The sequence below is a fragment of the Spea bombifrons genome, chromosome 4 (assembly GCF_027358695.1).
Source record: "Spea bombifrons isolate aSpeBom1 chromosome 4, aSpeBom1.2.pri, whole genome shotgun sequence".
Classification (NCBI taxonomy): Eukaryota; Metazoa; Chordata; class Amphibia; order Anura; family Pelobatidae; genus Spea; species Spea bombifrons.
In genome coordinates, this window is record NC_071090.1 from 75,699,303 (window position 1) to 75,716,359 (window position 17,057).

General features: G+C 39.5%; 1 protein-coding gene across 1 annotated transcript; it reads left to right on the forward strand.

The window, feature by feature from the left end:
* Positions 1-7,286: 7,286 nt before the first annotated feature.
* On the forward strand, positions 7,287-14,787 carry SCAMP5 (secretory carrier membrane protein 5). The gene is made up of 6 exons (XM_053464763.1): positions 7,287-7,345; positions 7,721-7,849; positions 9,350-9,506; positions 10,232-10,333; positions 11,849-11,966; positions 14,229-14,787. The coding sequence occupies exons 1-6, from the start codon at positions 7,339-7,341 to the stop codon at positions 14,421-14,423; spliced, it is 708 nt and encodes a 235-aa protein (XP_053320738.1). The 5' UTR covers positions 7,287-7,338; the 3' UTR covers positions 14,424-14,787.
* Positions 14,788-17,057: the final 2,270 nt, after the last annotated feature.

A 17,057-nucleotide genomic window follows, 5' to 3' on the forward strand; every position in this document is an offset into this window, starting at 1 on the left:
GAGGAGGAGAGCGTTAGCCCGTGGGAAGAACGTAAGGAACGAGTAGAAAAGTATTTGCTTATGAAGGCAGAAATGTATGGAGGAGCAGTGTTACGGAGGGCCTTATATACAACTTGTGTGGGTACACTAAATGGGTCAGGAGAAAATTACTAAACACTATCTAAATCTAAACACAAAAAAGTGTTAAAACCGCCTTGGTCCCAAAGGGAAAATGAAAAAACAGCCTGATCCTTAAGGGGTTAAAACGAGGGTTGTGCTTGCTTGAAATCATTGGATCAAAGGATTTTGCTGCTAGTAAGAGTGCATCTAAAGATTGCATCTAAATCAAACCTTTCATGGACATGGCATTTCAGCAGGATAATGCGCATTGCCACAAAAGCAAAAATGTTTCTGGGATAGTTTGAGGAACACAACAACAAGTTCAAGGTGTTGACTTGGTCTCCAAACCCACCAGATCTCAATCCAATCGAGCATCTGTGGGATGTGCTGGACAAAGAACTCCAATCCATGGAGGTCCATCTTCACAACTTACCTGCTGCTTATAACTTGGTGCCAGATACCACAGCACACCTTCAGAGGTCTAGTGGAGTCTATGCCTTGACGTCAGGGCTATTTTGGTGGCAAAAGGTGGACTTACATCATATTAGGCAGGTGGTCATAATATTATGGCTGATTGGAGTATGGTATCATCATTTTGTTAATTTGTGGGTCCTTCTTTACACAAAAAATATTGTTACTAAGGCAATTATTATAGTGAAACAGTGATATTACCTTTTTATGTCACCACCATTCATAAAGGCTTGAAGGAGTGGCTTTTTTTAAAGAGTTTTCAGTGATGGAGAACATCTAGGCTCTTTTGCTGTGGCAGGGAAATCTACAGATGAACAAATGGGTAGAGAGACCCAGGAAGGTTTGCCTGAAGGATTCCCCATGCTAGCAGTACACAGGTACTGTGATCAGCAGCACAGTGCTATAGAGCCCTGCTTTGCTGACCACTGTTTGATCAGTACAGAGGAGATCCAGGGGAAAAGCTTACTGCTTGTCCAATGGCTGTGCTGCATCTTTCAAAAAAAAAGCAGGCTAGTAATGAGGAGAGCCTGCAGCTGCAGGGGACCTGGATCCTCCTGTATAACCAACCCCCCCCCCGCCCCACTTACCGGTGCTTCTGAGCCCCCGGAGTATAGCCTGGGCAGTGTGTAGATGTCTACGCGATTCTCGTAGACAACTTACGCTGCAGCCGGAAGGAGGTGTGCCTAACAGCGGGGGTTGTCTGCGTCCATCGCGACCTTCCCCGGCTGTCAGAGATCAGAGTTCCCCGCACCGGTGCGGGGAACTCTGTCGCGTACACATCTACACGCTGCCCCGGCTGCATGACAGGGGAGTCAGAAGCACCGGTAAGTTTGGGGGGGGTGTTAAATGGGGGGCATAAGGCATTTCTGGAGGCAGAGTGTTCTATGAAATGCCTTTTAACTCCCTTAATGCCACTCTGCCTCCAGAAAAGCCTTTTTAACTCTCTATACGCCACTCTGCCTCCTGAAATGCCTTAAACCTCCCTAAATGCCACTCTGCCCTATAATATGCCTTTTAACTCCCTTAATGCCAGAGTGACATATAAGGGTATAAGGCATTTCTGGAGGCAGAGTGGCACATAGGGGGTCAAAAGGCATATCATGGGGCACAGTGGCATATAGGGTTAAAAGGCATATCATGGGGCACAGTGGCATATAGGGGATATAAGGCATTTCTGGGGCAGATGTGGAAAATAGAAGGAAATAAAACCAAAATATTTTTCTCAATCATAGCTTTTATTAAAAAAATAGTTTACATGAATAAACATTTACTGGTAAAACTTTTTTCCTATAGGGTCGTCTTATATTCAGGCTTTTTCTTTTTTCCTAAATTAATATTCACATTTGCGGGGTCGTCTTCTAATCGAGCAAATACGGTAAATCGATCTAGAGCTTTACTTCTGGAAGTGTGGGTCTATTTTGCATGCAACTGTTTTAACAGCAACAGATTACCTTTAATTGCTCATTGCTTGAACATGTCTTCCCTCTGCTGGAGTTCCTGCATCTTTTACCCAGATGAGGCTCAAATATCATTGAGGAGTTCAACAGGACTATTCAGAGATCTTTTACATCTCTTTAAACTAAAACAATTTAGAAGCTGCAAGATTAAAATAGTTTTGGTAAGTTACATATCATAGAAATCGTCCACTGCATTAACATTATTTCAACATCAATATATACAAAAGCTGTGTTGCCATTCATTGTCTGTAAAGCTGACGTTACAGCTTCGCATAGAGCGGCAATAGGTGCAGACGTGGACCTCACCGTGTGCTTCCTTGGCTTGAGCTCTTCTGGTGACCTCTCTCACCCCTGCACTGTATAATTTTAATTACTGGCACATCATCTAGTAATTTCCATCACCCTATGTCGTAACAATTAACAAACAAGCAATACCCTGGTGACAGAAAACAATCAAAAACCAGTAAGGCCGTCAGAAAAGCAACAGATAATACGCATAGGACTTACCAGAACTTCAATACATTACCATGATGTTATTTTAATTTGTTTATTCTCCTCATTTAACTCACCTCACATTGTTTATTTGTCTAAACATATATATATATATATATATATATATATGTGAATTTTTCTTACAATGCCATTATCACTCCCTCTACCCCCCAAATTAGCTAAACTAATTTACAACCACCGTAAACTGCTTTGATTTATCCCTTATCAGTTCTTATCATTCTCCTTAACCTCTATACTGTTGCCCATGGCTTTTTTTTAGATATCTGTGGTTTGTATTGCTTTTGACATTATAAAAAAAATCAAAAGCGTGTCCTTTAAATGCAATGTTAATCCAATAAACGGGTATTGTTTTATATTGCAATACTCATTATATATATATATATATATATGCCAATCAACAGAAATTGGGGCGCACATACATATGGGAAAAAAATGAAAAAATAATAGTGTAATATTGTAAATAAATACAGAATGTTGTGTGAAATATCACTCACAAACAACCGTAGAAAATCAGGCCCATCAGAGTATTCCGATAAAATGTGCGTCCCAATTTCTGTTGATTGGCATTTTTAAATATCTCGAGGAGTGTTCTCTCTCTCTCTATATAAACACACCAAGGTTATTTAAGTACTCAGTCATATACATTTTTGTTATATTGGTCCATTAATTTGAGTAGCATCTCCAATTCAGTTATATGATCTCCCCTGCGTTCAATCATTAATGAATTTGCAAATATATTACAGCAGGGCCCTCCTCACTCATTGTTTCTGTATGTCATCTTGTTAAGTTATATACTAATTGTTATTCCCTGTCTACCCATTGTACAGCGCTACGGAATTTGATGGTGCTATATAAAACAACAAATAATAATAATATTAGTTTGATGATTAAATATATTTGGTGGGAAGTACCTTTGTCACCTTTTAACTGTAATAAAGTTTTGTGTAACACTTGTACCATATTGTTTGTGGATTTTTTCCCAGTTAGTATTTTCAGCTTTGACATATGTTGCACTCAGATTCCTCTGCCTTACACTGTAAATACCCCCTTCCCTGGTTTCATTCACAGTGATCCAATTATGGTCTTAAACACATAATGCACAAGCAAATACACAGCGCCAATCTGTTAATCCAATGGAAAGCAGTTAGACGTTATTATCGCAAACATTTTTGGATATAACAAAAAGCTGTGCAAAGTGCGGATCATTTGAGTTGCTTGTGGCCTTTGGTTGTGTGATAGGATGTACAAACACACACAAAAGTCAAATTGAAGCACAATGTGTGGTGGAAGGCCCTTAAAAACCAGAGTGATCTGCACACTTTGATCTGCCAACCCCAAGGGTTCTGCTGCATTGCGCAATAGCGTTCATGCCATTAACCTAACAGTGTAACGTACTTTAACAGTTGGTGCTTTTAATTGTATAACTATGATGCATGCATGTTTTAGGACACAAGATTTTAGCAGCAGTTGTAACCAATATAAATTATCATATATTCAATGGGGTCTTAGTTAACAAAACTTTATCCAACACTATTCTAGCTGTAACCCTCAATCATCAGACACCAGGGATAGAACATTTGCATCTATAAGTGCCAGGTAGCATATGTGAATGTGTAAATATATATATATATATATATATATATATATATATATATATATACATACATGTCAATGATTCTGCGAACAGACGGGTATGCAGTGTATTTCAGTTATGTATTTAGTTTTTGATTACAAAACGTTTTGGATGTGTAATTCTCATGGTGCACTTTAATATAGGTAGCCTCCTATTTAATTACAGTCATGCACACACCTAGGCGGTTGTGTTCTACGTCACCCAATACAAAATAAAATAATCCACCGAGGAAATATGGGACATGTATGCCAGGAACGAGAACATATAGACGCTAGAACACTGTAAACCCTCATCTGAAAGAATGAGCCAACGATTGGTCACAGCAATACCCAATCACAAAGCGCCCAAGAATGCTCAGCGATGGTTGCATTCGAGAGCAGTAAATAGTTCTAAACACTAGAGACTGAAACACCTTTTTACGTTTGTCCCCGTGTGGTATTTGACTGCGTGCGAGACAATTTTAGTAACCTTTAACTATTTTGCCGCCGCCAGTATCTCTAGCAAATTACAGTAATTTCAGCATATAGGTCATCTCATTAGATGCAGCATTGTGGCTTTTAAAATAGATTGTATTGGGGGGTGGCATTAAATCTGGGCGTATAAGCGTTTCTCATACTATGTTTTCGTCAAATACAGACCATCACAGACTTTTCAAGCTGTCTCTATGATCAAATCAATGTATAAATTATTTCTTAAAATGGTGAAATATACGTGAATACATTTATTTCACTTTTACTTTTTAATTTGAGGTTTAAATATGTATTTTCAAAAATAACAAGCATTTCATCACATGACACTCACATACAGATACGCTTCTACATTTTTTTTTAAGGCCAACTTTATTGATAATTTCACAAAGCACAATGTGACATAACGCCGTCCTCCTCCTTATCCTCGCGAGGTTAGATCCGGTAGAGGTCCAGGAGCAGAGACGATAGTCGTAGCGAGAGGGAGAGGTTCTTCGGGACACCGATAAAGACGTCACCGGTATGGCGTCATGTGATATATGCTTTCAGAAAGATGTGTGCTTTTGAGTTGAAAGGCGGTGGAGGGGATATATAATAATTGGGTTATTGCCGTGAGAAGCTATTTACTGCTAGCTGTTCGTATTATAGCCTGAGGTTTCCGTGCTGTGTGGGTGGGGGATTCTGTCACGATGTGCGGAATGCTGTATACTGTATAAGGGCACCGTATGTCATTTTGTTATGTATTGTGATGATGTGGCAGCCGATGATGTGATGACCAGAATGCAGTCTATTTCAGCCTGTGCTGGTGCTGTGTCTTCTCACGATATAAATAGCAGAGCGTTATGATGGGATCTCCGTTACCGATATTTGTCATGATAATGCTCTGACACGTACAAGCGATATATTGAGTCATCTGATTATTTGAGATATGAAGGATCTGTCATCAAGGTCACCGTTCTCATAACAAGGCAAAAAATGGGGAAAAAACAGCGAGAAACACACAGTACAGTATGTGACCTTCATGGCCTGGTGTGATAGAAACCTTTTATAATAAAAAGAGCATTTCAGTTATCTGATTGAGAAATACACCGAAACAGTGTTATCTGCTACTGTTCTTCCTTTTAACCCCGTGTGCGGAGCATTACTTCCCAGCCGGAGCAGGACCCGATGCTAGCGTTGTATATTGTTGAATTAGATCAGTGTAGTCCAACTTAGTTGGCATGGCTGGCCAGATTTTGTTGGATGGAACCAGACCCGTGAATACCAACACGAGTATTCGTGCATGCGTGTTACTAGTAGTTCAGGAAGACACAGTAAAAGGTAGTGGATATGTAGAAGAGCCTTTCAGTGGAAGTAGGGCAGGCAAAACACATTATCGTTACATAGGCTGAAAAAAGACACCCATCAAGTTCAGCCTTTCCCACAACTGTTAATTACTGTTGATCAAAATTTTTTTTGCAACAAACTAGGGATAAAAAATCCTTCTTGACCCCATAATGGCAGTCAGATCTCTCCTTGGATCAAGAAGCTATTTATAGTATGATAGTAAGGTGATATAAATTCACAAAATTAGTATAGAAATGTAATTAAACAATGCATAAAATCACACATTTCCATATACACACTCACTCTAACCTTCACATCTTCACAGCCTTTCCTTACATTGTGTTACGTGACCGTACTGTCCTCCTGCCCACCCCAGGCCAGACTCTCCCTGCTGCTGGGTGCCTCGTGCCACAAACAAGCGCATGGCAGGCTGGGTGCAGCCCATGGGCCACCACATGCAGCTCTGTTTAAGATCTTTACACATTACATGGTCAGTGAACACTGATGCAGAATGCTACCTTACAATTTGCTATTCAGTATACAGACTCTTGTTAGCGGTAGTGTTGTTAACCAGCACATTGGCCCGTTATTCAGTGGGCAGTATGGACATTTGCTCAGAGACCACCATCAAAGGGGGACCAACTGTTGAGGCCATATGTAAGGAAAATTGTCCAAACATTTGCACAGGGTGTTACGCTTTCCCTTCCCTGTTCATTCTTTTTTTTATGAGTTAATGGGAGGAGGAACTAATAAGAACTCACGTTTCGTTGTATCTGCTTAAAAATATTTAATCTGCATCATATTCTGATATGAATGCAGTGTTCTTATTCAACCTCATATGAGGTTCTAGGTATAAAAGGTGAACTTTTTCTGCTTTGGCCAGTGCCAGAGCCTGGCAATTATTTAATTTATCTGTAAAGGTGTAGTATTGAATGCTGGTATTTTTTCCTCTTTTACTGTGATGTATATTTAAATAGATGAAAATAAGGCTTTCAAGTAATTTATGTAGTTTAACCACCTTGTCTCCATACACAGCCTAATAAAGGGGGGCTCTCTACCATATGTTCAAGAGGGAGGTCTGTGCAGCACCTTGTTGTGTTTGCGTGGCATCATGCCGTAGAGCGTGTTGTCTATGAGACCCCTTATGCCCTAGGCGGTGCCTTAGGCCTAAATTATTATGTGTTCCAGTATATGTTAGTTGTGGAAATGTTAAAATTGGAATTTGTGGCACAGTGGAGTTGAACGCCATTGTTTTATTGTGTTAATATGTAACTATGCCATAATAAGTTAATCTTTTTTTTTTTTTTTTTTAAAGGATATTGAGACACAGAAACATTTACATCTTGAGCCTTTCTTGGAATCTCCAGTGACCATGTCAGGTGAGCCATGATTACTACAGCTAGTGTTGCCTCAATCACATATTTGATATTTTTTTCCCTTTTACAGCTTTTCATGGACAGGGAAGATAAATATTTCATGGTTATGCAATAATACTTACCATTGCCATTGCATACTTTTTAGTTTCAAAACACTGGTATTGTTTATGTTTTCTTTTAAGCAGAAACACAAAACTAGTGAGAACTTGGCTAAACACATCCCCTACTTGCTGGTGTCCACTGCCAGCCTACTCCATTTCTTTTTCACACGGGAGCTTCAAGGGGTTTCTTATATCTTAGTTACTCGCTGCCATGTTGAGCTCTGTATCCCTCCCAAAAACTGGTGTATGTTTCAAATCTGTTTTGCTCTTTGTGCAGAGAAACAGAATAACTTCCCCCCTCTGCCTCGCTTCATACCACTCAAACCATGCTTCTACCAAGACTTTGAGACGGATATTCCAGATGGGCACCGACCTTTGACCAAACGCCTCTACTATCTATGGATGCGTAAGTATAGGTCTTAAATTGTCAGCGTTAGGCAGAAATCTGTTCATCCACAACCTGGAAATACAGGATTGGCAACTACAATAAAACAGATGCCAGGACATGCCGCCTGAGGATTAGGAGAGTGATTTCATAGGGGCATTCGTTTTTGGAAACGCTCATTTTCTTACAAGTGTAACTGGATTTGAAAACATTTTTAATTGTGGCTTCACTTTTTGGACCCTTACTCCTGCATGTTCTTCATTTCCCTTATCGTATTTCATATTTTCTATTTTGTTGACCATTTGGTTTTTTTATGAATCTTCTCCATGTCCCCATTTCTTTTCTATTTACAGTACGCTTTCATACCATTCCTTCTTTGGATTTTTGCTTAGCTCCATTAGCCGTCATTTCTGCCTTTGCCTTCTGGTTTATTTTCCATGTCTTTAAGTTGTTGGTTTGCGTTCAGCACATTTGTCTCCCTCCCTTGTTTTTTCTATTTACCTTTCCATTGCCATCCTATTTCTTCTCTGCTGCATCGTAACTGACATTCCACTGGGGCGTGATTTTTGTTTTACATCCTGGCAGCTGCTTTTCCACCCCCTCTTCCCATCTCATATATCATTATACACCATTGACCCTTTCACTTACTTTTTTTAAAATCCTTTTTTCACATGCATGTGGTCAATTTCCTTTTAAGGATTTAAAAGCAATATTACATTAACCCTTGATATTTTAGCTACACTTCTTTCATGGAAAGACTTTTGTTTATAACAGCCACATTCTTGGGTAAACAGCACTTTTTATTTATTTTTTAAACAAGCCCTGCATTGTAAAGAAATCAGAGGCTCAGAGTTCCAGACTAATAAAGATGAAAAAGTTGGCATATTTAAACTGCAAACTGAACTATGCATGGCTTCTTGGTGTCTCCAGCCATGTAGGGATGAGAACAAAGTTTACTAGGAAAGGGGCTTATTAAGTACATCGTAGATAAGCATCAGAACTTGAGGGATGGCATACATTAAAGTTAGTAGTTACCTAGAATAGACTTTCAATGGAAGTAGTACAGACAAACCCAGTAAAGAACTCAAGAAAGTTTGGGGTGTGTGTAAGTACTCATAGTGATGCAATCTATTATTTCTAGGAGTGAGTTACAGAGGTCTCTGCTCTGATTTCTCCTTTCTCCTTCACTCTCCCTTAGGACTGTGAGAAACAAAAGATCTAAGAGGTCATTTACTAATAATGTATACGATTAACTACATGAATCTGTTTTTTCTTCATGGTCTCAGGATGTTCAGCATTTCATATTTATACCATTTTCCTTACTTTGCATTGGAAGCTGAGAGGCCCATTTTATGATAACTGTGTTCTCAGTGTATTGGTAGCTTCAGACCTTAGAAAGAGATACAGGAAAGGGGAGTATATATCCCTGTTCCTTGGGCCTGTCCCCAACCTCACTCATCTTTGGCTCTCTTCTCCTTGCTGCATGCGTGTGCCTCTGCGTGTCCCCGTGTGTGCGTGCAGTGAACAGCATCACGCTTGCGGTGAATCTGATTGGCTGCCTGGCGTGGCTAATTGGAGGAGGTGGAGCTGTTAATTTCGGCCTTGCGTTCCTGTGGCTCATCCTCTTTACTCCCTGCTCCTATGTGTGCTGGTTCAGACCTATTTACAAAGCTTTCAAGTAAGTATCTGTCTATCTAATTCACATACTCTGTCCTTTTCTGCACTCTTTTTTTTTTTTTTTAGCTCTATAGCCTTTATTTCCCTTTCTCCTTAATTTCTTATCTTTCTTATCACTCCCTTATATTCACATCTGTTTGCTATTCTCATGTCAACTAGGAAACATTTCATTTAAATTATAGAGAAACAAGGTAACAAAATGATTGCTCTCATTTGTGACCATATTAACATCTTTACCGTTCTTTGTATGAGAATAACCACTGCATAATTCGTAGAATCCTTTTGGGGATCTGTTAATGACTAAAATGGCAACTGAAAAAAATCAGCTATTTATACATTAACGTGACTGCAACAAGACTCAGTAATTGAACTTGTAGTATCACTCAACAAGATCTCTGTTTATCCTCAATTAATAAGATGGTCTTTATTGGACCAACTGAGACTCTCAGTTCATGATAACGAACTGGATCAACCGGTTTTATAGTATTTCTTTTTATACGGATAGTTATTTCCCTTTGGCAGTACATGCTTTGCGACCTGGCATATTAAATTCCACAGTGCAGATTTAGAGGATATCAGTCCGGTTGATCTAAAAGTAGATTTTCACTGTTTTAGACAAAATAAAATGCTGATGGGGGGGTCTAGCATTTCAGTTTAATGTTTTATGTAAATGTTGCCTAGAGAATAAGATAGATCTCTGTGACATGTAGCATTCTGATCTGACAGGACGGACAGCTCCTTTAACTTCATGGCGTTCTTCTTCATATTCTGGATTCAGCTGGTGATCAGTGTAATCCAAGCAGTTGGCATCCCGGGATGGGGAGTCTGGTGAGTATGTGTCTTCTGTTATGTTCCTTACTGCATGGTAACTGGAGTAAACTATTACTCCTCACTGCAGCATAATCATATTAAATGCAAAACTAGTTTTATAACAAAACAATGTGTAATCAATGGCTTGAGAGTTGAGATATCTGTAGGCTCATCTGGTTTTATTTCAAATTTGTTGAATATGGCTTTCTGTTAGAACCCATTTTCCATCTATGTAAGAGTTGTTGGGTGTACCGCTTCCAAATTTTGAAAATTGAGACTATAACATGTTACGTTCTTTTCTACTTTAGATTTTGTGAATTCTGTTTTTGAGCTTTTTCTCTGACGCCATTCATTTTTATTTAAACTGTTTAAATAACCTTACTCATAGCAGGAAGTTACATAAAATAAGTGCCCTATGAACTTGTTTTTCTTGCATGTCTTGGCTTCTGTTTAATCTCTGATCTGTGCACACCTGTGTAGAATTTAAGATACACTGAGGAGTCAAATTGATGGCAAGCTGTTCAGGCACAGAGGCCGCAAAGCAACCCTGAATCATGATCCTTCTTGCACCATACTTCACCATTGGGATGATATTTTCATGTGGATATGCTGTGCCCTACTGATGCCATATGTAGCACTGTGTTTATCCTGAATCAACCTCAGTTTCATCAGCCCATAAAAAATTTTTCCCAGTAGTTTTGTGGAGTGCCAAGATGCTCTTTGGCGTACTTCAAGTGAACAGCGATGTTAAATTGGAGAACAGCGGCTTTCTCTGCAGTGTCCTGCCATGGACACTATGCTTGTTCAATGTTTTGTGTATGGTAGACTCATGAACAGAGATGTTAACCAGTTCCAATGATTCCTTCAAGCCTTTAGCTGCTACACAAGGGTTCTTTTTTTACCTCATTGAGCATTCTGTGTTGTGCCCTTGGAGTCATCTTGGCTGGATGCCTACTTTTGTGAGGGTAGCCACAGTAGTAGTATCCATTTATAAACAATTTGTCTAACTGTGGAGTGATCAATATGTAAACTCATTGAGATTACTTTGTAGTGTTAGGGATATTAATGGTATTACATTGGCAAAACCAATATCCTATCACATATGCAAACTGCGTTTGTTCATTATTCTAACATAGATTAAAATCATATCATATTTTAAGACACGTCTATACATAAATTCTAATGGTTCAAATTGTTCACTTACTTTTTCTTGCCACTGTATATGGTTATCCTTTTAAAATTGTTTAACTCTTTACACTTACTATTTGGTATTGGAGGCATGAGATAAACAATACAAGGGGAAGGTAGAGGAGCATTCTGTCAGCTAAAACAGCGCTGGGAAATGAGTGTTCTTGGCTCCCAAATCTTTAATGCACCATGCTGTTGTATGTGTACGAACACATATATATATATATATATATATATATATATATATATATATAAATATTTAATGTATATATAAACAGCATTATTTATACTGATTCTTCTTCCCTCTCTCTTCCTTGCCCACACTTTGTTTCTCTTGTACCTCAGCGGATGGATTGCAACAATCAGCTTCTTCGGTACAAATGTAGGATCCGCAGTGGTGATGCTGATCCCCACCATCATGTTCACAGCAATGGCTGTGTTATGCTTTGTAGCCTTGACAAAGGTAACGTAGTGGAAAGTTGGAATATGTTTTGTTAGTGGGAGTTATTGATTGCGTAACATAGAACTAGTAATGTGTAGTGAGATTTAAATAAATTAGATGCATGGATAAGTATTTGAAATACATTTATCAGTAAGTAAGCGTTAGGCATTTACAGCTGTTTCACGATGGCATAAAAAAATATTTCTTTTAATTTGTTTGTCTAGCACTTTGCCCCCATACAATGCATACCATATATGCATAATACATTTACTTTACCAACTTTGCATTCAAGGTACTGTGACAAACCCTGTTGCATGAGGGCCATACGTGTCACTTTTAGTGGTCCTAAGCACAGTCCTCTAGGGCAATCAGAGTCGGGAACACCAGCTTGTAACAAAACAGCGCTTTATTTTTAATTGCTTAACCCCTTCAATCCCAGGTGGTTTTGGTACCTCAAAGCCCAGAGCAATTTTGCCACTTTTGGGGTATGTCGGTTTAGCGATTATTCTCTGTTCCTGTGAATAGTGTACCCATGTAAACTATATATTGTTTTTTCAAGGAGAGATAGAGCTTTCGTTTGATACCATAGTTGGATGATTAGCTGAAAATTTAGAATGAGAAATTTAGTAAAAACTAGCGAAGATTAGAAAAATAAACTAATTTTTTTTTACATTTTCCCTCTGAATCCTCACAAAATTAGGTAAAGTGATGGAAAATCCGCTCCAATTTTATTAATTCAGGTGTCCTGATTTCAGAAATACCTAATTTATATAGATTTTCCAGACTTTCCCAGCACCAGGGAGCATACTATAAGGTGTACAATTTTGTATAATTTTTATGCCTATGGCTTAACGGGTTTGGGGGTTGTGAACGGGGGCAGGAGGGTTACACTGGGTAGATGTTATGCTAGGGCTATGGGATGTAAGGTTTTTTTAAGAATTTTTTTATTATCTTTTTTTATATATTTTTTATTAATTTTTTTTATTTTAATATTTTTTTCATTTTTTTGTATTTTTTATATATTTTTTTTTTACACAGTAATGGTAAGAGGTCCTCCTAGGGACCTCCTGAACATGCCAGTGATGTCACAATGACATCACAGCTCACATTATAATTTTTTTGTGTATTATTTATATTATTATTTTAATGATATTTTTAATATTATTTTTTAAATTAATTAACTTTTTTTTTCCAGCTTTTCTGTTACTGGACGGGAGGGGGAGTGAGAGAGATGGTTTCCCACTCCCCTCCCCGCGATCCCCCTGCACCGATCACACTGTGATCTCTATGCAGGTCCCCACAGACCTGCATAGAGATCGCAGCGTCTCTGTGCCTCATCGGAGGGCAGGATATCCCCACAGGGGATATCCTGTCCTCCAATGACCTTCCGGGTTATGTCAGCAGTGACGCAACCCGGAAGGGAATGCCCGATCGCGCGTTTGCAACTGCGCGATCGCGCGATCGGGCAGTTTACAGTGTAACAGCTTACCGGCTTTCATGCCGGAAGCTGTTACAGGCGATCGGACAGCAGAAAGCCGGCAAAGCCGGCTTCTGCTGTCAGTGGGGAGTCCAGGCTGTCAAACGACAGCCTGGTCTCCCGTGCAGCGGCAGGGATGTGTCCCTGACGCTGCACGAAGGGCTGGACGTACCGGGACGTCCATAGGGGTTTCTTTGTGGGCGTTTTTTGGACGTCCCGGTACGTCTATAGGGGAACGAAGGGGTTAAACCCCAAAACCAAATCATAAAAAGAAAACCCAGCTCCCAATTGGAGCCCTCTCTACCTAAACTATGCTGGTCCAGACTGCCCAGCCTAATTACCCACTACCTCAACCTCCCAGCCAGGCCCAGCTATGCCAGGCTCTGGTAAACCTCCCCCAGACAGCACACAAAAGGTCTAGGCAGGTATTGCCTCACTTGGCTCAGGGATGGTCTTCTTCAGGGCCTCTCCTTGCCCTGGGAGCACAGGGAAAGCTTCCTCTTCCCCCAACAGTCTCTCTGATTATCAGGCTCCAGGGGTTTTTAATGTCCAGCACCTGTGCCTGATGCCGGCTCCATAGGAATCCTGGACCGGATCCTGCAGACTTCTAGCCTGGAAAAGCCGGCATGGATTTTCCACAGAATGGGGGAACGGAGCATTTATCTTCCTTATGCTTTTGACATGACTTACACAAGAGAGACAAAATATTGTCAATCTGCGTGTAGGAATAGCTGGTTTTGGACTGAATGGTTCGATACACGAAGAATATGTATTTAAAATGAATGCTCACAAATGTTTCCTGACAGGTACATAAATTTTACCGCGGCTCAGGGGGCAGTCTGAGCAAAGCACAAGAGGAGTGGACTACAGGTGCGTGGAAGAATCCTCATGTGCAGAACGCAGCCCAGCAGGCGGCCCTTGGAGCTGCGCAAGGTGCAATGACACAGAATGAACCTCAGTACTCAGCCACACCAAACTACGGTTATACCAACCAAATGTGAAGAGGTCAACAGGCTTTAGGAAGTACAGTCCCGTGGGTCTGAAAGTACCCTGTCCTCTAGTAGTTCAGTTGTCTCATCAAATCTTACATCTTTTTTTTCTCTTTGATATGGTGCATTATGATTGTGGTGTGTATGTTGTTGTCCAGAGAGAAGCCACACCCTGGTTAAATTATAATAGCTCTGTGCAGGTTCTGCCATCATTTTGTGCCCTCAAACCAATGTATTCTGCCCTTCAGCTGCTATGTTTTACAGCCATTATTTAATTGTAGAGTTGTACTAAAAGGCAGTTTAGTAACAGCTAATGTCTGGTTGTTTCCAATTCAGAGTGGGCATAGAGAGTCAGGAATTTGCGACACAGTCAAAACATCTTTTGGACAGGTTATTATCCAGATTATGCACTCGTTTCCCCTCCTGAAAGTGTCCTGCTGCCAATTAACCCCCTAGTTATTCTCTAGCAATAGGCTACTATAGTCTCTTCAGATCCATGTTTGGGGGTCAGACATCATGGGGTTGTTCTCCTCTAGATGTGTGTTTTAAAATGAGCATTACGAGTGCAAAATCCTCCTGTTGTGAAATTCAGCCATTCAGGTTGTATTGGGTCTATTACATGAAACGTTGGCAAAATATTTATACAACATATTTTTGCACCGGCTTTTATACATGTAGAAGTTCTTGGCTCTAAAGACAAACATTCCACGCTAGCACAGGGGTGATGCCTGTTTTCTACACTCCAATAAAAGCCAACATTTTCTGTTTTCTTTTAAATAAGGGTATTTGAAAAAGTATTGACTGAGCAAAAGAAAGTTAGTTGGTGTAGTGTTTGAATGAAAGTTTCCTACTAACAAAAATCTAGGAATTGTACAGAATGTAATCGCATTATATAGCATTATAACAGGGGTGCTGGGATCATGCTAAATGTTACTGTATATTGTTTTTACCCTCTCTGGATATTATAATGTTTAATATATGTTAACTTTTCTGTTAAAGGACCAACTTAGAACTGGCTGTATCATTTAATACGTGGTTTTGTATGAAACAGTGGAACTTAAATGTATATTATAGGCAGCTTAATGGGGACAAAAGATCATGATCCCCTCCTCAAAGATGAAAAGAACTGGACACCAGTTGTTGAAGTAAGAATATAATTAGGTGCTACCTGCTGCAGATGTTTACAGTAGTGGTGTGTTAAAATAAATTGGCAAAGTAGGATCTCCAGTGAGAGACAGAAACAGCTGGAGTATTGCTCTCTGCAGTCTGAGTCTGCAGTTTTACAGTATTACCGCTGTAGGGGTATTCTCTTGACAGCGTGCAACCATATTTTTACAAGGTAGATTATGAGTGAGAAATGCAGTAAAACACCAAAGGTAATCTGTAATCATGAAGAACTGCGCCTTTTTCTGGCTAGTGTTGAGAGCCACACCACACCATCATCTCTGCAGTATGGAATGGACACCTCACCACTAATGTAAATACTGATGATTTTGGTTCTCGGATGTGGTATTTAAGAAAAAAAAAAGTGTATTTCATAACTTCTTAACTAATGAAATTATCATTCCTTTGTGTCTTCATCTCAACCTCTGTCTTCGTAATGGAATCCAGGAAAGATACGGAGGAGTGTTGGTCTGACTGTAGGAGAAACGTTGGCTTGAGCACTAGAATAGCACTCCTGGAGTTTAAAGGAGACAGGGAATCCAGGTTGGAGGCACATTTGTTATTAATTCAAGGATTCTGCCATTAGGTTAATTATGTTGTAACTCTGTGTCTAGTTCCTCTTAAACCTATTGACATCTTGTGAGAAAAATGTGGAAATGAAGTGTGTGATTTAAATAAAGAGAAATTTCAAAGTTCTGCTTACAGCTGATTTCATTAATGAAGACCTTATAGCAGTGGTTACGTTCTCAAAGTGATATTTCCGTTCACTGTGTAATGAGGGAATTGAACAGTTGGTTGAGAACTGGCGGTAACCTTGAAGGGTACTAGAAATATGGATTGCCCTGATAATGACTATTTTTGGATTTCACTCACTATAGAGAAGGCATTTTTTTAAAAACTGGAGATAGTTTTGTACTGTGTGCTACAGCTGTTCTATATCACTTATACCTTTTTTAGGCATCTTGCAGTAAAGATCTTCCACTCTTCTTTCAGCTGCACATATACAGACATGTGATGCCAATTCATCACAATTCATATGATTTCAGAGGTTGCCCAAATTAAATAAATAACTTGCCATAAAATAGAGAGTTCTAATATCAAACCATTTAACCCAAACGCCCCATTTTAATTTCTTAAACATAATGGAAATTGACTGATGCCACAACAAAGTTTATATATTTTAAGGTTTTACAAATACAGATGGAGGCTTTGGTAGCCACCTGAATTACTTCAGTTATAGGAAAAACCCAAATGTATTATTATTTATTGTTTATAGTATATCACGTCCAACTGTCTTCCACAACTTAAATATAGAACATGATACTCAAACTCATATCAGCAGGCTGCAGGGTTGGACTAAAAAAATGTGGCAATATGTGACTTGGGATGGACCTGTACATCCTGCCGGTATCTTTGATGCTTCCCCTGCTGTTTGATCATGCACAACAAAGTTTCTCCCTCTTCCAAAAACAAATGGAAATA